Below are 20,993 nucleotides of genomic sequence, written 5' to 3' on the forward strand. Positions count from 1 at the left end.
GAAGGATACACTGCGATTAATTGAATTTGGCCGCGACCCGCTTCGATGTATAAATTAAGTACATCAAGTAAATTTTCCAACTGTTGTTAATATAAAGACATACAACTTGTGTCAGAGTGCGTCCGCTGGTTTCCAGGCAACAGGATGCACGTATGTCGGCATCAACAGTTGTATATGGTTCAGTGTAAGCGTAGTCGTTACCAAGAGACGTCCGACGTCAAGAGAGTCGTCCACAAACGCGCTGATGAAACGAAGCCCGAACAAATGGGTCAGGCTCCTCTTCGTCATTTCGCTCCAGTAGCAGCTTGCGCTGAACTCGCCTCCCGAACCTTGTCTCTGTCAGGAGGAGAAGAGGAAAATGAAGGAGGAGATCGAGAGGAGGAGGGCGCAGGCGGCCGAGAAGAGGCAGAAGGGGGAGGAGGCGCCGGACGGGGACGACAAGCCGTTCAAGTGCGTCAGCCCCCGGGGCTCCGCTCTGAAGGTCAGTGTCTGCAGCCGCTCCAGCACCCGTCGCCTGTAACGCTGTCATGACCGATTCAGATCCGTTGACTTTTACAACACAAGTCGCATCAAGGCACTTTACAGTGTAAGCGTCATAGGAAACCCAGCCTGTTGCACTTGAGCGGCACCAGGAGACGGCGGAGGCCATCTGCCTGGACCGGTTGGGTTGAGGTGAGAGGGAGAGAGAGAGAGAGAGAGAGAGAGAGGGAGAGAGGGAGAGGTGGGAGATAAGAACAGCAACAGCAGGACGGATGCAGAAATGGGACCGGGTCACTGCATGACCCAAACAGAACAGCGATCTGCTCTGTCCTAGGACTCCACGAGGCCGAGGTGAACTGGGGTCGTTGCCGTAAGCAGTCGCCCAGTTCTTCACCAAGCAGCTGTAACAGCTGCAGCGCTGCCTACGGTGCATTTTTCCCGCCTTGTCGTGTTTGCAACGTGCAAATCCTCCTCATCCGACAAAACTCGAGCTAATATTTAGCGGGATTACGTGCCAGCCGACCGTCATGGGCACCTCTCACCTCCAGCAGCTGTATCTGAGGCTGCTGGCACGTTGTCCTGTGACTTATGTGACTGTTCACTTTATAATTCTGCTTTGTCTTTAACTCAGTTTGCCTCAAGAAAGAAGCACTCCCCCCCAACTTCATCCTAAGATAAACCTTTGTCACGGCGCAGGAACGTTTAATCAGCTCAGACGCGAATAAACGTCTCCGGCGTTGCCAAACGTCGACTCCCACACTCTGGAAATTGAGGGAGATTCGCAGCCAGGGGAGAAAATCGAATTAGCGACAGTTAGCGGTAATATCCATCTGCGCGTCCCAACTGTGTCGGCTCCGATCTGAATGAAGTGTTGTGTTTGTTTGCGGTCAGTCTCAGAATAACGCGGTTCCACTGTGGTTCCCCACCCCGCCGCCCCGGTTCCACAGACCCGGCAGTACTTTGTGGTCACGTTCACCGTAGGTACACCTGCGTGTCTGCACGGCTTGGCCTGTGTGTGTGTGTGTGTGTGTGTGTGTGTGTGTGTGTGTGTGTGTGTGTGTGTGTGTGTGTGTGGTGTTTGCAGTGCGTTGAGTGCAGGTGCATGCCATTGAAGGCCGTCTTTAACTCTTCTAAGGTGAGATTCAACGGGCCTGATGGTCGTCACCACACAACGCTGACAGATGCCTCCGATCGAACCGGCCGCCTGAGAACATTAGCATTTATTTGGCAGTGTTCTTTCTGCTCCCACATTGTCGGTCTTTACCAGCTCCCGTGGGAAACATCAAGCCGTAAAAGCCCCACTGTCTCAAACATTTACTCCTTTATTTCAGCTGTTCTCTGTGTATTTGCTTAAAACAGCTGCTGGAAGCTTCTGGGAGCAGACGTTGATCAGAATGAACCGTTTCAAGGCAGTTTCATCCCAAATTTGTGATATTTAAAAAGAAAGCGAAGAGGCCGGCACCGCCCCAGCGAGCACCAGGAGCCGGCCGGCCTGCCTGCATTAGGCTGCTGTGTGTGGAGGACAGAGCCAAGCCGTTAGGGCTGACAGGACGCTTGCAGCTCTGTGACACGCGTGCGAGAATGGGGAATTTCCTGTTGGCGAGTATTTTGGGAACTCGGTAGCAGCTGAGCGCAGAGAGAGAGACTCTGTCCGTTCCTTTGTCTGTTTCATGTTTATTTGACTGTCTCTGCAGCGCATGCGTGGCCTCCGTATTTAGCCCTGTTCTCATACATCACGAACCAGGCTCTGAGATTCCCACAGTCTACAGGCAGATTGGAAGGAGCTGCCGTGGGGTGTTCTGTGTGTGCATGTGCGTGTGCGTGTGTGCATGCGTGTTCTCACTCTCATCAGAACTCTCACAAACAGTCACTTGACAGAAGGAGAGCTTGTTTTAGATAGTCAGTAGCCAGATGCAGTGTGTTCTGAGTTTAGCGAGAGGATGTAGAGCATGTCTGCAGTATTTCTAGCCCGGCCTCATCCTAACGTTTCTCTACAGATTGGAGAGAGGACAGAGTTCCTGAACAAGTCGGCGCAGAAAAGGTAAGAATCCGCTTCACCGGAGTCCCGTCGTTTAAACGGGAGGTGAAAGGTGAATTCCCACCTTCAACGCCCGGAGTCATGCATTATTCACGAGCCGTGTTTGGATGTGATGTAGACTAACAGCTCGCTCCTGCCCAGCAGCGCGGTGAAGAGCTGCCTTTCTCCCACGGTGTCCAAGATAGACAACCGGCTGGAGCAGTACACCTCGGCCGCGCAGGTCAGGAAATGCAGGAGGCTTATGTCCCATAAGTGGATTGTTGAGAAGTGAAAGCAGAGGCCCTTCCTAAGCGCAGGCCCAGAACAACACAGTGATAATTCTCAGTGCACTTTGAAGAGATACCAGGGACAAATAGGAAAGCTGTTATTTTGACAGGTTGATCCTCTATCTAACCATGTCTCCTCAGAGGGAGAACAAGGAGTCTCGGTCCCCTCGGCCCGGAGCCGCAGACCTGCCCCCCGTCACCGATAGCATACGAAACATCAAGAGCATGTGGGAGAAAGGCAACGCGTTCGGCCCGGCCGGAGGCGGCGGGAGCCCCTTCAAGGTAGGAGGCGAGGCGCAGGCAGACGGGCCGACTGCGGCCGCTGGGCTCTGCTGACCTTTGACCCCTGCCCAAACAGGAAGCAGCTGTGATAAAGACGGGCGTGGCGGGCCGCATCAACGACTGGCTCAACAAAACCCCCGAGAGCTGCAAGGCGCCGGGAGCGAGGCCAGCGGTAGGTCTGCCGCTCCAGCGGAGACAGTACACAGAGAGTACACGTACACAGAGAGTACACAGAGTAGACGTACACAAAGTACTGTACATGCACGCAGAGAGTACACGCACACAGAGAGTACACAGAGTAGACGTACACAAAGTACTGTACATGCACGCAGAGAGTACACGCACACAGAGAGTACACAGAGTACACGTACACAAAGTACTGTACATGCATTCAGAGAGTACACGTACACAGAGAGTACACAGAGTACACGTACAAAGAGAGTACACAGAGTAGACGTACACAAAGTACTGTACATGCACGCAGAGAGTACACGCACACAGTGAGTACACGTACAAAGAGAGTACACAGAGTAGACGTACACAAAGTACTGTACATGCACACAGAGAGTACACGTACACAGAGAGTACACAGAATACACGTACAAAGAGAGTACATTGAGTACACATACAAAGAGAGTACAAAGAGTAGACGTACATAAAGTACTGTACATGCACACAGACAGTACACGTACACAGAGAGTACACAGAGTAGACGTACACAGATAGTACACAGAGTAGACGTACACACAGTACTGTACATGCACACACAGAGTACACGTACACAGAGAGTACACGTACAAAGAGAGTACACAGAGTACACGTACACAAAGTACTGTACATGCACACAGAGAGTACATAGAGTACACGCACACAGTACACAGAGTAGACGTACACAGAAGCAAGGCTTTGTTGCTGACGTTTGGCACCACCTGCTGGGCTCTCATCAGAACGAGGTTTACCACAGTGACGCTTACCGCAGTTGCCTCTCTTCACACGTGTGAGAGGAACCGTCAGCCTCTGCTCTCCTTCCTTCAGCTGCTCTTCTGTCCCACAACACGGACGTGTCTCTGTTCCAAATGACACGCGTTGTCTGTTTTTTGTCTGACAGGACCTGAAACCTGTTGATGTCACCAACAAGAGGAGTCTATGGGAAAACAAAGGTGCGCCTACAACCAAGGTGAGCCGTCTGAGCTGCACATCTGGATTGTGTGTAGGTGAAGCTGTAATTGTGCAGGGTCAACTGTAAAAGCGCTGTTTGACCTTTGACCCCAGCGAGGCAGCGGCAGGAGTAACAGTCACTTTTATGTGTTTTGTTTTGAAGAATTCTCACAGCTAGTCGACCTCGCCGGTCAGTCTGGAATAAGCCTGGAGAGGTAAAGGCTGCTGTTGTTTCCCCACACGCTTCTCACAGCCTGCCGTCACGCCGTTTTCAGGGCTCCTGCATTAGTCAAATACTGAACCACAAATGGCTGCATAGCATCACCGCCGCTTCTGACGAGCACAAACCACTGTTTGCTGCTCACTGCGCTAATGGAGAAAGTGTTTACAGGAAAGACGAATTGACTTATAACAGAGAGATCTGTGTTCGTGGCGTTGAAGTCCACTGTTTCAACTAGAAGATGAGCAGGACTGTCATAACTACACACCTCCCTCCCTCCGTGCTACGCTGTGATGTCAGTGGAGGCTCAGGCAGTGCATCATGGGACACCAGCGCCTCCTGGAGCGAGGGCAGCGTTTCTCTCATTTTCGGCCTCTTTGCCACTTTGTTAACGTCCCGTCTTGTTGTTTTGCAGGTGGCAGGCAGAGGAGAGACCAAATCAGTAGCTAACGGTGAGTTGGACGCGGAAGCCGCCGGCCGGCGTAGGGGACGCGGAGCCATGACGCCTCGGTCCCAGTCCAGCCACAGCGCACTTTCCCATTTTTCGGTTCTTGAACGAACCAGTCGATGCACCGCTTTAACGGTGGGACGCGCTGAGCCACAAGCACGTCAGCGTCCACGGTTGTCAGGCAGCTTAAGTTCCAGCGGGGTTGGAAGTGTCGGATTAGCTCCGATGTTATGTACGATTTTGAACGGTGCAACCTTTTAACGTCGTCTTTGTTAGTTTCCTGTTCGGCCTTTTGCTCCACTGCCACTTAAGCATCGCTCACCGTTTTAGCATCAGAACTGAACTGCAGCCTCCTCCTCCTCCTCTTCATCCCTTTGTTCCCTCCGTTGGGCAGAGAGGAGGCTTTAGCTTCGGAGGCTTCCACGCGTGTCTGTGTAATAGGCTGCCTGTTCGAGGTTTTCACCTCCATGACGCCGCTCAGCCCCTCAGCTTTTCCACTAATGCGCACGTCCACTTGTGCCGCTCAGGCCGCAGCGCTGCCTCTGTGGGCGATAAAGGTCGCGTTGGTGCCAAGGCGCTTTGTCACATTAATAGCTGACGCTATGGAGATTAGCGCAGTGACTCTGAGGATGGCAGGGGCTCGGTATAGATTTATGTCCTTAAATGGATGCTGGCTGCAGGACTTGACTCTCTCTCTCTCTCGCTCTCTTGCATTTAGGATTCTAATATGAAGGATGTGCCTCTTCCTCCTGCGACGCACCTATAACAGATGTGTTTTGTGTGTCTCCCATCACCAGGTATGGGACACTAGGGTCCCAGAGGAACCACTAAACCCGGGGAACACGACAATCCAAGACTCTTCCTTGATTTTGTCTTAAGAACCAAATAATAACCACAGTCCCAAGAGGGACCAGAACCCCCCCCCTCCCCTCCCCCGCCCGGCCCAGGAACCCGGAGGGACAAGGCCGACCACATTTGTGGGGTCGTGTAGTGCCTTTGCACAATGATTTTTGTTGTGTGTAACGTTCAATTGTTTTGCTTTCTAATTGAAACAAATGCTGTGAAATTGGGACTTTTGTACTTACTGTCACTATTTACTTCATCCGATCCTGCAAAACTAACAAACGTAGACGTGTCTGTCGTAGTCCGTGCCGTGAGGTTTCTACATTCCAGAGAGAGCGATGGGTGAAATCAGTCATCTCCCTCCTAGACCGTTTTCCATCTCTCTTTTTTTAATTTATATTTAAAGCAAAAGCTTCACACATTACTATTTTAATCAACATTCACCAGTGCAGGATAGAAATATAAGCACGTCTAGAGCTTAGCCGATTTCACTTGTATTACGTCCTACCAGTAGTCCAGCAGCGGTCTGAGTAATGTATGTTAGCACCTGATGTGTTGAATATGATCTGTTATTATAGCGCATCCTATATAACGTCTGTATACTCGTTACAAAAGGTATTTTTTGTGGATCCTTGGATACACTCTTGGATCCAAGCGCCGTTATGACTTTTTTTTGTATTCTCCCGTGTCTTTCTATTTATGTGGGTGTTTTTTTCTAGCATTTGTACCTGTTTGATCACTTTAAAACCTTTAGACATTCCACTCAAGAGGCAGGCGCCCAACGCTCCTTTGCTTCTTCGAGCAGTTTTTTTTACAACGTTGTTCTGAAGCCACCTTCAACAGTGCGTCTGTGTCGTGTCAGCGGTCATTGTGTAATCGAGGGCCAAACTGTGCAACGGTGTGTAAGAAATGACTAGTGCAGTGGCGACACACGGCGACGGCGTGTGCCTTCTGGATCTCAGTCCTTTGGTTCTGCAACTGACTCGCTGCTCCAAAGTCTGACAATCACATTCCACGGCTCCCGACAGGAGCAGGGGAGTTCACTCGTGGTGTCAAAATAGTGTTTCTGTGGTTTGTTTGTTTTTTTATAAGCCGGTGTCTATTATAATGGTTTGTTCGGGTCCACGCTGTTTGTGTAGCGCTACACCTCTGCAAAGCACGCCACATGTATTCTGTGTAAAAGCACTTGCAATGTCACCGGAGCGGGCAGTTAGCAACTGGATGGATGTTGGAAACATTGTAACTTTGAGTGAACAACAGCAATAAAGACATTGAGGTATTCCACGTAGTTGTGTTTCCTTCTGTACTGTTGAGCATAATACAACGCTTTGACTTCATTTTATCCCATTTTCTCCATTAAAAAACATCATGTTTCTCTATGTAGTAAACATGCATTTGCACTTGACACAAAGACAAATTCCTGGCAATAAAGATCCGATTGGGATTATTTTTGTTCCATAATTTCACGTACTTTGTTCTGCAGCCAATTCGTCGTTTGGCCTCTTGGTTTGGTTTGGACGTCATCAGCAGCTTCCTGGGAATGCAGTCATGTAAGTAACTCTGACCTCCTTCATATCACCGTGTTGTGTTCAATGTAGGGGAAATGTTAGGTGCCCATGATGAGAAAGGTTGCTGGATCATATGGATCATGGATTTTATAAACTGTTTTATTGAGTACGTCATATAAATGAAATATGAAGCTGTATCTTTGTTGTGCGTTTAGTATAATGCAAAACATAGTACCTATGATGGGAAAAAAAATACTGGTTCAAGAAATCTGTGGTTTAAGCCCAAAATAAAATGTTTTCCTGTTTGTCCTACGGTAGTCCATCATATAGACAAAGTATGATTGCGTCTTTATGAGCATCTTTGGTGTAGAGGAAATGTCAGTAACTCAGGCAAGAAAGGTTCCTGGTTCAAACCCGACTTTGGTTGTGTTGCTTATACATTATCATATTGAGTGCAACAAAGAAATGTTGCTGGTTCAAATCCAAGACTTGTTCTTTTCAGCGCTGTTCGGAAAGTTGATCTAATCAATTCAGGGTTGTCCAAAAAAGCTGTACGTATGTAGAGTAACTTTAAACTTCAATGTTGTTGGTTCTCGTCATTGTTTTACAGGTTGCTGGTTTGAATCCAGTCTCTTGTCCTCTTGAGTACCTGCCATTTCTGAACTAGACTCTTTTTTTCTTCCATTGTGTCTTTGGTGTAGAGGAAATGACATGGTCCTGTCTTTGGTGTAATCCCTGGTTCAAACCCTCACTACATATTTTTTGTATGTTTTGTCCCATCAAGTACATCATATACATTGAATACGAAGACGTATCTCTGTTGCATTTTTGTTATAGAGAAAATGTTTTGCACCTAAGGTCATAGATGTCTGTGGTTCAACCCCTCAATAAACGTACACCTTGCATGATATGAACAAAGTATACAGTTGTCTTGATGTTGGGTCTTTGGTGGTAATGGAGGTACTGTTATGCGCCTGCAGTGGGTAGGATCCCTGGTTCAACTACACAACTACACAGCAGCACCTGCTTCCTCAAGTCAATGATCTAATTAACGAGGCGGCTGATGTGCGCGTGCGCGACCAAATCTTTAAATGTCACTCATCAGCAAGTTTGTTTGACATCTTGAGCGTCATGTATTAGACTGAGACGTTAATTATGACTCAGTCATCAGCAGATGTTTAGGGTAGTTTCAAAGTGTGAATCTATTCGTTCCTCATCCCCAAAGTGCTAACAAACCTTTTTGTCTTTCATCCCATTTGACCAGATGACTGGAAGCAGACAGATCAACCAAAGACTCTCTGCTACACTAACCTATACTGAAGGATTTCACACAGTGAACATCTGTATCAGTTCTCTCCTTTAGCTGAGGTGCTACTCGTGTTGCTGTCATCCTTTTTTTTTGCAGTGTGCCTGCAAGTAAGTAGAGTTCAATTAAATTGTTCCTTGTACAATAATTCTGATACTAATCTTTAGTTCCATTTAATTTCTCTTCTTATTTTAAGTTTAATGTTAAAATGAGATTTTGTTTTTCTGTGTAATAAACTAAACTTTATTTTTTTGTCTTTACAGATTGAACCCACTTAAGATATCAAGTGTTTGTATTAAGAAAAATAAAATCTTAAGTGTATTTTGTTGATGCATTTGAAATTGAGAATCCACCTCCTCGACAAGTGGTTTACACAAGGTCCTATAGATAATGGATACAGGGTACCAGATGCCAAGTGCATACACTAGATATAATTACTATTAGTATTACATACAAGATACAAATACTAAATATTTTAAATACAATTTATTAAATGCACAACATACAAAAAATACAAGATAAATTACTACACATAAATAAAGCATAACTGTTTGGAATAATTAAACTTTGTTCCCTTGATTCCACATTTGGGAAATTAACCTCTGCATCAAATACACTGAACTATGACAATTAAACAGTAGCACTAGTGGCTGTGTATAAGCTACAGGACATAGTTGATTTGAACTAAATAACTAGAAAACACTCTGGAAACTCTGTCGAACATGAAGTGGATTAAACTCAAATGGTCAAAGCATTTAAGAAACACGTGAGTTGTAGGTACATGTTCTGTTTCAGTTCTGCACAGAATGGTACACGCTGCCTGTTCCCACTGTTTCTGCATCTGGCTTTGCCTGTTAAACTAAATGACTAGAAGTATAAGACTTACGTGGGAGGTGTCATAGATGTCACGGCATCTAGTGGCAGCTGCCGATACTGCAACCAGCTCTCCAATACTACACAAACACAGTCATGTCAACAGTCACAGTCCAGTTAATATCAGTTCAAATATTTACAACTGAGATTTTGTTTTATACCTTTACGATAGGAAAGTGTGGATGTTACCAGCGGCCACCTGCACGAGGCCGGACTGTCCCCATGTGTCCTTATCAGGGCAGACTTTTACTTGTATACATATTCCTGCATTTAAATAAACGCGTTTTGGTCGATCTCCAGAACAACACTACAACTTCCGCGTCTGAAATCACGCGATAGTGGGACTGAAGTTCTCGCGTGACGTAAACGGCAAGCTATCTCGGCAGGCAAACAGCTGGCTTGCTCCTACAGCTTGTTTTTTTAGTCTGTTGAGCATATTCCAGTAGAGACTTCGCTTTACCATTATGCTACAGTTCCTGGTGAGTTCTACCGACTCAGTAAACCCCCACGTCCGTGTTCGACGTCATGTTGAGAGACCACTGTCCGTCTGGCGCTACCTTAGCACGGTTGTAGCTAGTTCGTGTGCTAGCACAGCTAATTTATTGACTTCTTCTGTCGCCTAACGTGACAACAACATCCGAGCACTTGCTGCCTCGAATGAACGTAAGTTGTTGTTGTGTCGCTTATATCTTTTATCCTATATCTTATTCTTTCTTGCAGGCCGGTTTTACCCTGGGTAATGTTGTGGGGATGTACCTCGCGCAAAACTATGAGGTAAGTTTAATTAGTAAATCCACTCCCATTTTACACTCCAAAGTTAGTAAAAGTTGTTATCTATTACTCCGTCTGGCGGGTGTAGGACTGTGCACGTGACCTACGCAGGTTGCCGTTCACACTTAAAACAACGGCAGCGTAATGTAACGGTCCAGCGACTCCCATTTAGTTTTGCATAGCTGTTGTTGTGGTTCGTGTGTCTCGGACTGGCCTGACGGTACCGCATTCCCCTCTTCCAGGTTCCCAACATAGCCAAGAAAATCGAGGCCTTCAAGAAGGACGTAGAGGCCAAAAAGAAGCCTCCGGAGTAAGCGATGAACGACTGTTACCGGCAGAAGAAGACGGACTCTGCAGATAAACTATTTATTTCACAGAGTTATTGTATAATGCGTGTACATTTATGGAAATACAGGAAGTGTACCTGCAGAATATTGACCGTGCCTGGAACAGCTTGTTTTGCGCCTTCCACATGGTTTGACAGTAGCCAAATGTTCTAAATTGTTTAAAGACTGGATTTATAGAACAAGGGGGATCTGGGGATGTCCAGGAGAGCACTGTGGTGTTTGAACCTTTACTCTAATCTCCTCCCAAATGAAAATGAATATTCTATGCTCTTGCCTTTCTTTTGCATTGCAGCAGGTCAATATTTTCTCAAACGTTCTAGAATGCAATTGTAAATCTTTAGTATAATAAAGTTGCTGAGAATACATGTACAGGCTTGGTTGTGTTACTGGCACAAAAGTTGAATGTGTTTCTTCCATTTCTGTCCGTGTTACTGCACTTTCTCGGTTTTCTCTTCGTCTAAGCCTCGCTGTGTGAAATGACACATCGTTCCACCTGATGGTGCTGCTGCTGAGGCCTTTGGCAAACATGCATGTTACTTTTTCTTCTTTTTCTTGGTTCCCTTCTTTTTCTTTTTGTTTGACTTGGGCGACCCGAAGCCTCTGAATTGCAAACAGTCGACCGCGTTGTGAGAGATGTAGTAGACGTTCTCCATAGCTGCTGGGCTGAGGAGGTCCACGTCTGTGGGTTTGGCACTGGTGGATCTTTTTTTAGTTCTCTTTTGACTCCCGGTCTTCTTAGTGGACTTGGACCTGTTGGACTTTGATTTGTTGGATTTGGGTGGCTTTAAAATAAGAAAAAAACAGGTTTAATACAATTACGTCTGATTCTTTCACACTCGTTGCTGAAAAGTGCCAAAGGGTCGTCAGACAAAACAAATCAGATGTTACCATTGTAAAACACCAGGTGGCATCCGGTGTGATCAGTTATCTGTAAAATAACATAAGATGCTATGATAAACCTGTCGGTTAAACGCCTGTAATATATGTATAGAGAGAGATCTGTCTTACCGGCTGTGGACATGGCACCAGAGAGTGGCTTCGAATGTCTCGATGATACCCTGTTTGTTTATTTCCTGTTGTCATGGAGACAAACTGGACAGAGGGTTGGCTGCTTGCCTGTGAATTCACACTAAACCAAACAAAGAGCAGGTTGGAAAAAGCAAGAGCCAGGCGACGTTGGTGTCTTAAGTGTCTTTATTTTTGACAATGAGCTTTTCTATTCTTTGGCAACTTCACCAAATATTCCTGAATTTCAAAGCCCTTGCGTTCACGTTACAAAGTTTAGGTTATGCATCCCTGTGACATTAAATTAGGTACAGTACGTGTAACCGTGCAGAAGCTCTTGGATCATTCGACCGTGCTTTTACAAATAAATATCTACATCGTGTTACTGTGAGTACAAGACATCCAATATGGACCCGAGAAACCTCGGCTGTGAGTGTGACGCACATGGCGCACAACAAAGGAAGTGCACTGTAAACAAGTTACAATGTTGACATCAAATGCATCGTGCAGTCCTGTGACAATTTCCTGCATAATTTCATTTAAAGGCAAAGTTCATTGTAAAAAAGTCTGTGGTGCACAATTGCAATAATACTGTAGCTTTGTTCTTATGTAAACATACTGTACAGTGTCGGATGACGGCAGAGGGATGTGCTGGATTGGGGGGGGGGGGTTGTCCAGCAGCATGACTACTGTGTAGAAATGAGGTGGACTATCATGTGGATGATGCGGGAGCCGCGGGGGCAGCTGCACAGGTCCATGCTTGGTTGCTTGATCTTGTCCTCCAGAAGCTGGTCGAGCTCCCAGCGCAGCTCTTTCACCAGCTCGGCAACCTGGAAAACACACAGTGCCAGTTTTATTTTCTTTATTATTGTAAACAATAACATAATGCCCTATGCAGCTACAGAATTAGCAGAATGAGGTTTGTTCCCTACTTTTCCATTTAAAACACTGAATGTCAAATGACTTGGTCTCTGACCTGATGAGAGGAGGCGGCGAATCGGATCCATCCGTCATCCAGCGAGATGACAAACTCTCCTTTATGCATCTCCACGCTGACCTGTCCACCTCCGAACAACACCAGGGGGTAGACGGACGCTGTGCTGCAGTCCCTGATGAACACGCGGCTCGTCTTCACCTTCTCGTGGTACACCAGGTACGGGCTGTCATAGTGACGGGCCTGAAAGACAGACGTCAGTCACGATGTTGCAGTGGAGGCAAAGGTCTCTGCGTTTTTATCATCTCACCGTGTAGTTGACGGACGAGGGGTGCACGTGCACGGGGCCGTCGCTCCTGGTCGTGAAGCGGAGCTCATTGGCTTTGGGCTGCATCTTCATGGCTCCTTTACTGGTCATCTTGTAACTGCCCTGAGGAGCGTGGACCTATAGTGTGCACACGCTTGTACATGTAAAGTCCACAGAATACTCTCTTTACTCTTACTACTGAGAGAATGAAAATGTACCTTCACCACGTTCGGATAGAGGGCGGCGCAAAGCATGGCAGACATTAACCGGATGTTTTCACAGTTCAGATTGGCCTGGAAAGCAATAAAAAGAGTTTAAATCTAATGAGAAAAGAAAACCCCACATCTGAGAAATCGTCACGTTGGACTACGACGCACGTTCTGTGCAACTGAGATCGAAACAATAACTTGTTCTTGTGTTTGAATTTGCTTTACCTCGGGGCCGGTAGCATCCAGAACGCCGTCGGTGCCTTTGGAGCACATGCGCTCTATAGTCCTGGCCCTCAGTCCTTCTTTGATGAAGCCTATGTCAGAGAGAAGCTCAGCAAACTGTCTCTTCAGACTGGCAATCTCCTGCGCAAAAGGCACATATGAAAGGTTAAAAAGCAAATAGCGTTTGTTGTGGGAGAAGAGAGAAGAGGAGGCGGCACCTGACCTGTAACCCTCGCCAAGAGAGGAAGTTCTCCCTGCAGTAAAGGAAGCCGGCCTGGCTGCCGTTCTTTGCCGCGGAGCACCAGCCCTGCAGGACACAGAGGAGGCATCCTGCTATCTTTCATATCTAAAACCGTGATGACTATTACTCGCAGACCCGCTCGGTACCTTGTATGCCTGTAGCAAAGCTAGATGGTCGCTATTGGCCACTGCAAAGGCCAGTTTCTTCTCATTGGCTTCCTCTCTTTTATCCCACGGCGACACCTTAAAAACAAAACAAAGCAAATGAAGCGTCTGTCATGTTTTCGGATAAGTGACGCATGTGGTGAGGGGTTTCTTACAAACGGTGTCTTAAAGGCCAGACTGGCGGCGATGGTGAGCGCCGGGTCGAGGCAGCGGAAGATGGCGCCGAACAGCATGAGCTTGCCGATACGCACGTCGACGGGCAGGCAGGCCAGGTGGTAGCCCAGCGGAGTCAGCTTCTCGTCCGCCGTCAAAGCTCCCAGATCCTGAAGGCGCCGCTCGGCCGCGTCCAGGCTCCCCACGGTGGGGGGCTCGATGAGCCGGGAGAAGACGGACTCCAAGGTCTGCTCGGCAAACGCGTCCAGGATCTTGATTCTGTTAGAGAGAGAGTGTGAAATTAGATCAAGCCTCTGAAAACCCTCAAATATTCCAGTAGCTCTTATTTGCTGTTTTTTCTGGGGTGGACACTGGCAGACAGATGGCTGTACCGGAGGCAGAGCTGCTCCAGGGGCGCTCTTTGGATCTCGGGCAGCTGTTGTTCCGCCAGCTGGTGATGGAAGCAGTGGCTGGTGAAGAGGTGGAAGCACACGCCCGAAGCCACACGACCCGCACGGCCCTTCCTCTGCAGAGCGTTCGCCCGGGACACCCACGAGTCCTCCAGGCTCTCCATGCTTTTAGAAGCGTCATACCTGCAAACAAATCACAAAATACTGACTTTGAGGCACAGTAAATTCCTGCTGCGTTCAGAGTAATGGTTGGAGCCGAGACGTACCGCTTCTCCTTCATCCTGCCAGAGTCGATTACGTATACCACATCGTCTATGGTGACTGAGGTCTCTGCAATGTTCGTGGAGATGATGATCTTCGTGACGCCCTCTGGAGGCCGACTGAAAACCGCCTGCTGCTCCTCATTGGACAAAGTTGAGTGAAGTGGGTACACCGCGCACCTACAGAGGAGAAGCAGCATCCTCGGTAAATTCACACTGAAAATAAGTGAAGCAAAACATATTGTAGTACACGCAGACTGCCCATCACAGACCTGCTTGACCCCCTGTTGTTGAACATCCTGTTACACTGGAGCTGTTCGTACAGCGCCTTGATCTCGGCCAGACCTGGCAGAAACACCAGCACTGCACCTGAACGTGGAAACCGCAAAAGATGAGCCAAGTAAAACCCTCACAGTCCAGGTGTTCAGAACACATCTGGACAGCTGTGAGTATGCATTGTTTCAATCATTATTGCCTGGAGGGTAGTTGTGTTTTCCCTCTACGATCCACTCCAGGAGACTCTCTACCAGGTCCATGTTGATCTTGTCCAGGTCCATTACAGCCAAGGTCTTCAGCACAGACTTCTTACTATCTGTACCAAAACACGTACAAAAAAGCCTACAAATTATCTAAGGTATTTTGTTTGAAGACAAGAAAACTTAAAAACGTCTTAAAAACTGTTTACCTTTGTATCGGACTGTGAGATCCTGCAGGCTGAGCTGCTTGTCCGGAATAGAGTCCTTCACAAAGTCCTTCTTACAAAAAGACATAAAGTTCCAATCGTCGCCCGAGTCGCCCGCCACGTCCCTCAGGTCGACTTTGTGCCCTCGTCCGCTTGCGGAAGATGTATTCTGTTTCCCCGAGCGCCTGTAAGGACTGCCGTCCTCGATGACATATCTGAGGAATTAAATAAAGAAGACGATGAGAAGAAAAACATATAAATGTACATGTTTGCTGGGCTGAAGCTGAATGTCCTCACCCGGTTTTAGCGATAGCGTCTTCCAGAAAAAACTGGTCAACAGGAAAAGTACGTCCTAAAACAAAAGCAAGCAAAAGTAAAAAGGTGCTCTACGCCTTGCAGCAGAGACCACATGCAGATAAATACCCGGTATGTGGATGGTGGGGCAGTTGTAGAAATACTCAGAAAAGAGGTTGGCGTTGAGGGTGGCGCTCATTAGAATGACCTTCAGGTCAGGTCTCTGGACAATGAGATCTTTGAGCACCAGTAACAGAAAGTCGCTGACCAAAAAAGCACAAAGGGGAAATACCTTTAACCTGATGTGTGCACAAAATGCAAGTTATAACAACAAAAAGTATGTTTTCCTTCTCACCTCTCCTCCGTGCGCTCGTGCACCTCGTCTACAATGACGTGCGTGACGCCTTTAAGGTCGGCCTCGCCCTCCAGCCTCCTCAGCAGCACGCCGGTGGTGCAGTACAGCAGTCTGGTGGCAGAAGTCTGATAGAAAACAACAGCTCCGTCTCACCCTGTGAGCTCCAGAGTATTCGTGAACGCAAGCGTAAACGCATCCTCACCCTCACGCTCTCCAGGCGGATCTGGTAGCCCACCGAGTTGCCCAGGCGCTCCGCCCGCTCCTGTGCTACTCTCTGAGCCACAGAGATGGCAGAGATGCGGCGCGGCTGGGTACAAATGATGTTGGCCACGTGCTCTGCTGGACCGCCTAGAGATGCATCCAGAATGAACTGCGGAATCTGTGTTGTCTTGCCACACCTGAACAAAAATTATAAAAAAAAAAAACTTAGTAACACGAGTACAGTAAAAAACAGTTATTTATAAACTAACCATATGTCATTACTGCTCTGAATGACCCACCCTGTCATCCCACTGACCACCAGCACTTGACGCTTATCCAACTGGTCTAGAATATTCTCTTTCTCTTGCCAGGCTGGGAGATGCTTCCTCTCCTCCAGCATGGACCTGAAGCGCCTCGATGACTGGGAGAACATAATAGAATTCAATTTGTAACAATATACGTATTAGAGGGGACAAAAGTCTGCCGCAGTAGTTCTCTTTTACCCGTTTCCTCTGGAACTCCCGGCAGAGCTGGACGTTTTCTTGCAGTAAGTTATCCATTTTCAGGTGCTGCTTATTCGCTGTTTTCTTCCTCAGATTAACATAACTCTCACTCTCGACCGGAACGACCTCATCCTCCTCTTCCTCCTCTCTGTCGTCTGACTCCTCTGTCTCCCCTGTCTCTTTGGCTACATAAACACATATGTTAAACATTGTTAGGTTGTTACATGGTGGCGATGTGTTAAATAAACTGAATAATTGTTGCCACTCACTTTCTATGGGTCTCTGGTTGGTAGTTGGAAGACTCCTTCTGTTGGTGTGATAACTGCTACTCCTACTTTCTTCTGACGCGCTGCTCCTCACGCTTCTAGTCTTTGCCGTGGTGAGAGGGGGTGGCGAGATCACCACGACAGGCGGTGGGGAACTGTATTTGTGATGACTGACGGCCAGCAGTTCCTTCATAGTAACTTCTTCCTCACACAATGTGATCAGAGTGTAAACAACGGGTTCACCGCTCTTTGCCGCAGCCAGCGCCTCTCCAAATAATCTCTCTGTCACGCTGAGCCTCCCGGAAGCCCCAACGGACTCGTCATTGGTGCTAAAGGCGACTGTAGGTGGCTGAAATGGGTAACAGCTTCCTTTGGGGAAACGGACCTCTAGTTCGTACTCAGGGGGAGAGTAACTGCTGAATCCGGGCTGGCTCGGGCCCATTGGGTCTGTGGGACTGAACCCTTTTGTGGGAAGCTGATGTTTAAACTTGCATTTGCTCCCAAACCGACAAGTTTGATCTTTCATGTAGAATTTACAGACATCCCGAACTTTAACGGAACCTCCTTCTCTTTGACCACCAACTGGCCCTTTTGTTTGATCAGAGAGAAACGGAAGGTCCAGGGTCACTGTCCACACTGTGTTAGCGATGCGTTCATGGAAGCGCTCGCCATAAATGGCAGTTAGAGCCAGAGCCTCCTCCTGTCTCTGACTCAAGCACTCCTCCATAGACGCTCCCTCGAAGCTATCTGGAGAAAGTGCTTTTTGGCCGAAGCGCTCGGTGAAAACCTGATGGAGGAGTTGTTCTAAAGTTGCACCAAAATCACCTCCGTTGCACTCTAGCGCCTGTTTGCTGCGCTCTCTGTCAAACCCGTACCTAAAGAAACAAGGAAAAGGGAGGGAAAAAAACTGCACTATCACAAAATGAATGTCAACTCAAATATTTCTAAATGTCGATTGAAATACTGTGGAGAGTAGCAGCAAAAACACTGACAATGTATTGGAACAAATGACAGATCATGTTCATCACCTGCATAGTTTTCCTATAGCAAATAAGGAGATGACGGGCTCGGGGGGAGGCCGTTCGTCGTCGCACTCATTCTCGGATGCTGGGCTCTCGGCTCTTTCCACGGGCTCGTCGTTAGTGGTCCAAAACTGTCCTTCCTCGCGGTGATCCAACTCATCGTATTCCTCCTCGTTCTCATCTCCCCCTGAATAATCCGAATCGCAGTCGCTGGAGGCAAAGACAGATGTATGACTTATGTCCAACTACTCCAATTAGCTGCTTTAAACAGATAACAAATGTCGTGTCGCTTACATGACTAGAATGTACTTACTCGTAAGGGTCATCAAAATCCTGGGTCTGCAGTTCCCGCAGCAGTTCCTTGAGTTGTTCTTGGTTCTCGTTAGTCATGAAGATCTTCTGCAAGGGCGCATTGCTCGCTTCTGAACTGACACCAACGCCTGATTTTGAGCACGTTCTCGTCCTTGCCAGGGACCTTGGGAGAGCCTTGCCACTGCTTTTCTCATCCTGTCTTCCGTGCCCATCTCCGTCTCTATCTCTATCTCCCCTTCCTCGACCCCTGCCGCCTCCTCGTCCTCCGCCTCCTCGTCCCTTGCCGGGTCTGGGGAGAAAGCAGGGTATGCTGAGGTCACGGGGAAACCGTATGCAGTGATAAATTTCAAATGTTGAAATTACCTATACCTGCTAGAATGAGAAGATCTAAAATCAACACTGAAATCATCGCCATCTTCCCAGCAAGCAGCTCCTCCTTTTCTTCCTCCTCCACCACCTCCTCCTCCTCTTGGCTTGTTAAATCTGCCCCCTCCCCTGTTGGGCTTTCCACCTCTTTTCCTAGCATTCATTTCTCTGTGAAAACATTCATGAACACAGACTGTAAACCTGGCAAGCCTCCAGCGACATTACGGTTTGGTTTCTGGTTTAAAGTAACTCACCTGCAGTCAGCGTGGACTCATGATCGACTTATCTGTAAAGAATCACATCAGATGCGCCGTTTGAATAAATCCTCGATAGACGAGACAGAAGTGCGGAGCTGGTAGCTACTGTACATCCACTGCAGTGAACCGAGCCGCACATGGCTGTGGGGTGGCTCGTTGTGGCGCTCCGGTTCAAGTACGAGCAATGAGATGGTGGCTGACACACACCGCTAGTGGCTACAATTATGCAATCAAACTGAGCATGAAGACTATCGACCAAGCGTGGGCGATGCCCCTTCAACTCCACGCCCGACTGACTGGGAGGGAGTTTCGCTGGCTAGTTACACGTTGGCGGAATATAGCTCAGGCACACTGCGATTCTCGACTGGGACGACTGTCAGTCAGCTTCAAGTACCTTGCTAGCTTACATGCTAACGGCTAGCAGGCTTACTCCTTAGTTGATTTAACACGTTAGCTTTGCCGCAGAAGCGTCTTTAACAGCAAGGCGAGAAGTTAAATGCTTTACACCGACACGATAACACAGAGACTATATTATAGCTGATTTATAATAAAGTGACGTGACTTCAAAAACTTTCCTAATAACTCACAACAAACCTGGGGCAGCGGTGCACACACCGGTGGGCTGAATCTTCTTCTTCTTTGGTTATAACTCCGAGTTCAAGGTTTCTTTTCCGGTTTAGAGCTTAGTAAAGCGTAATAATAAATATGTTGGTTCAGAGAAACTTGGTCCAAACTAAATGTGGCTTAAGTAAAATAATAATAAAAACTATGTGTAAGGAAACCCGAGATGTGTTTAAAAGTGCGCTTTTAAACACACTTCGCCCTACGCATAGTAACCATGGCAACAGGAGTTTGCGTCGAGCTGCTCGTCCCCACGCGCAGCGAGCCGTGCTTTTTTGGGAGGACTCGGAACAGGTTATTTTTAGGCCACCGTGGATAAGATCAAGAAGAGCAGACAGTCGACTTGTGTCGCGTTCACAACTTCTTCATCGGTTGACTTTTCACGTCGCCGTTTGGCCGGAGCTCGGTTCTGACAGCCATCTGCCAGCTGAGGGAAGCTGTCACGGATGTCTGGTGGGGTGTGATTTTCGAGATCTGCTTTCGCTAACACGCCAACGCACAAGCACGCGCGCGCACGCGCTCCCCTCCCCTTCTGCTTTCCTTGTGTGCTTCTAATTGTATTTCGTCGTCACTATCGTATCGGACAAAAGGAGATCCTGCTATTACTAATACTAAATGTTTCCTTACAGTAGAAGGACGTGTGAAGGTGTCCTACGCTTTCCCAAACGGGGACAGATATGGTGAGGAACAAACATGGCTACAACTCAATATATAACCACAAATACACACACACCAGGGTCTCCTGTCCCTTGTTCTCTGCAGAGGGCGAGTGCTGCACATCTGCATCAGGAGTGATGATGAGGAGCGGCACCGGTCGACACATTTCAGCCAATGGGCTCAAATACACAGGAGAGTGGCACGAGGACAAGGTATGCACTGGAACTGCACGTGCCTCCCGCTTCTGTACACACTGGTACGAATAGGTGTGGTTTGCCTGCCTCCCCTCAGATGCATGGCAGAGGGACCCTCCAGCATCCCTCTGGAGCTCTGTATGAAGGAGAATTCAAAGACGGCGTGTACCACGGCGCGGGGACGTACACCTTCCCAGACGGCTCCACTTACAAAGGGCACTTTCACGAGAACAAGTAAAAAGGAATCCGTTCACGGCACATTTAGTCTCCCAATTCAGGCTTCTACACGATTTCACGCCAGTTTAGCACCAGTCCTCCCAGTAGACTGCGTTAGGCATTCATCACTTTTTGAGAGAGTCTTTGTAAAAGGACCTGCTGTGTGTTTATTTCTAGGCTGGAAGGTGAAGGAGTGTTCAGCGACGCACGAGGACTGCTTTGGACGGGGCAGTTCCATGGCAAAGCAGCGCTGGGCCTCAAAATGCAGCACAACATTTAGTGGGGAAATGTCATGTAGCAGTGTGAACCTGACACTAATGTCTGCATCTATTAGAAAAACTTAATCCTAATATTAATACTTCTGTTTGCATCCAAACATCACACGTCAATGTATTTCTGTGTAATGAGAATAAAACGAGTTACGTTTCTTCACTATATAAAGCTCCAAAACGTCTTATTCCAAGGTCACGCCCTCTCTTGACTCTCCAAGGGTGAAGGATGAGTCTGCGGCGGTTTTACATCACTCCACCGCCGGCCGAGCGCAGAGGCCAAATCCCCAAATCCCCGTTCCCACACTGCTGGAACATTGGCCCCAGGAAGAG

General features: G+C 47.8%; 5 protein-coding genes across 21 annotated transcripts in view; 3 read left to right on the forward strand and 2 right to left on the reverse strand.

The window, feature by feature from the left end:
• Positions 1–7,019, forward strand: part of cald1a (caldesmon 1a) — a 224,633-nt gene extending 217,614 nt beyond the window's left edge. For 15 of the 17 annotated variants that reach the window (XM_055511184.1, XM_055511187.1, XM_055511189.1 and 12 more), the window contains 8 exons: positions 344–481; positions 2,478–2,521; positions 2,663–2,738; positions 2,926–3,066; positions 3,143–3,238; positions 4,175–4,243; positions 4,860–4,896; positions 5,690–7,019. In XM_055511184.1, the coding sequence (XP_055367159.1) occupies positions 344–481; positions 2,478–2,521; positions 2,663–2,738; positions 2,926–3,066; positions 3,143–3,238; positions 4,175–4,243; positions 4,860–4,896; positions 5,690–5,703 (615 nt within the window). In that variant the 3' untranslated portion in view covers positions 5,704–7,019. Of the gene's footprint in view, positions 1–343; positions 482–1,371; positions 1,458–2,477; positions 2,522–2,662; positions 2,739–2,925; positions 3,067–3,142; positions 3,239–4,174; positions 4,244–4,387; positions 4,440–4,859; positions 4,897–5,689 lie in introns of those variants that run through there. The other 2 variants (XR_008695499.1, XR_008695500.1) reach the window with 2 other exon arrangements.
• Positions 7,020–9,741: 2,722 nt separating this feature from the next.
• On the forward strand, positions 9,742–10,905 carry stmp1 (short transmembrane mitochondrial protein 1). Its single transcript, XM_029160279.3, has 3 exons — positions 9,742–9,901; positions 10,143–10,196; positions 10,436–10,905. The coding sequence occupies exons 1-3, from the start codon at positions 9,887–9,889 to the stop codon at positions 10,505–10,507; spliced, it is 141 nt and encodes a 46-aa protein (XP_029016112.1). The 5' UTR covers positions 9,742–9,886; the 3' UTR covers positions 10,508–10,905.
• LOC114861269 (small lysine-rich protein 1) lies at positions 10,546–11,669 on the reverse strand. The gene is made up of 3 exons (XM_029160278.3): positions 11,549–11,669; positions 11,429–11,468; positions 10,546–11,322 (listed from the first exon to the last, which is right to left on the reverse strand). Exons 2-3 carry the CDS (start codon positions 11,429–11,431, stop codon positions 11,074–11,076), a joined length of 252 nt encoding a protein of 83 aa, XP_029016111.1. The 5' UTR covers positions 11,432–11,468; positions 11,549–11,669; the 3' UTR covers positions 10,546–11,073.
• Positions 11,670–11,716: 47 nt separating this feature from the next.
• Positions 11,717–19,438, reverse strand: dhx57 (DEAH (Asp-Glu-Ala-Asp/His) box polypeptide 57). The gene is made up of 25 exons (XM_055511183.1): positions 19,298–19,438; positions 18,701–18,732; positions 18,450–18,614; positions 18,082–18,369; positions 17,775–17,978; positions 16,750–17,621; positions 16,481–16,665; positions 16,277–16,398; positions 15,979–16,174; positions 15,777–15,901; positions 15,551–15,684; positions 15,425–15,479; positions 15,131–15,342; positions 14,927–15,037; positions 14,718–14,820; positions 14,452–14,625; positions 14,168–14,368; positions 13,778–14,054; positions 13,605–13,700; positions 13,441–13,524; positions 13,221–13,358; positions 13,005–13,079; positions 12,790–12,924; positions 12,522–12,722; positions 11,717–12,375 (listed from the first exon to the last, which is right to left on the reverse strand). Exons 3-25 carry the CDS (start codon positions 18,608–18,610, stop codon positions 12,232–12,234), a joined length of 4,293 nt encoding a protein of 1,430 aa, XP_055367158.1. The 5' UTR covers positions 18,611–18,614; positions 18,701–18,732; positions 19,298–19,438; the 3' UTR covers positions 11,717–12,231.
• A 141-nt stretch (positions 19,439–19,579) lies between these two features.
• Positions 19,580–20,741, forward strand: LOC114861268 (MORN repeat-containing protein 2-like). The gene is made up of 5 exons (XM_029160276.3): positions 19,580–19,777; positions 19,954–20,004; positions 20,087–20,193; positions 20,273–20,409; positions 20,569–20,741. Exons 1-5 carry the CDS (start codon positions 19,771–19,773, stop codon positions 20,669–20,671), a joined length of 405 nt encoding a protein of 134 aa, XP_029016109.1. The 5' UTR covers positions 19,580–19,770; the 3' UTR covers positions 20,672–20,741.
• Positions 20,742–20,993: the final 252 nt, after the last annotated feature.

Source organism: Betta splendens, chromosome 9, assembly GCF_900634795.4.
Source record: "Betta splendens chromosome 9, fBetSpl5.4, whole genome shotgun sequence".
In the NCBI taxonomy this organism is placed as follows: Eukaryota; Metazoa; Chordata; class Actinopteri; order Anabantiformes; family Osphronemidae; genus Betta; species Betta splendens.

Excerpts from the sequence above, each read along its gene's own strand:
- stmp1 (XM_029160279.3), top strand. Across the intron at positions 10,197-10,435 it reads ACCTCGCGCAAAACTATGAG|GTTCCCAACATAGCCAAGAA; the intron begins GTAAGTTTAATT and ends CCCCTCTTCCAG.
- dhx57 (XM_055511183.1), bottom strand. The coding sequence starts at position 18,610 with ATGAATGCTAGGAAAAGAGGTGGAAAGCCCAACAGGGGAGGGGGCAGA. Across the intron at positions 13,525-13,604 it reads CTTTGCTACAGGCATACAAG|GGCTGGTGCTCCGCGGCAAA; the intron begins GTACCGAGCGGG and ends TGTGTCCTGCAG. Across the intron at positions 13,080-13,220 it reads TGGATGCTACCGGCCCCGAG|GCCAATCTGAACTGTGAAAA; the intron begins GTAAAGCAAATT and ends ATTGCTTTCCAG.
- LOC114861268 (XM_029160276.3), top strand. Across the intron at positions 20,005-20,086 it reads CCCAAACGGGGACAGATATG|AGGGCGAGTGCTGCACATCT; the intron begins GTGAGGAACAAA and ends TGTTCTCTGCAG. Across the intron at positions 20,410-20,568 it reads GGGCACTTTCACGAGAACAA|GCTGGAAGGTGAAGGAGTGT; the intron begins GTAAAAAGGAAT and ends GTTTATTTCTAG.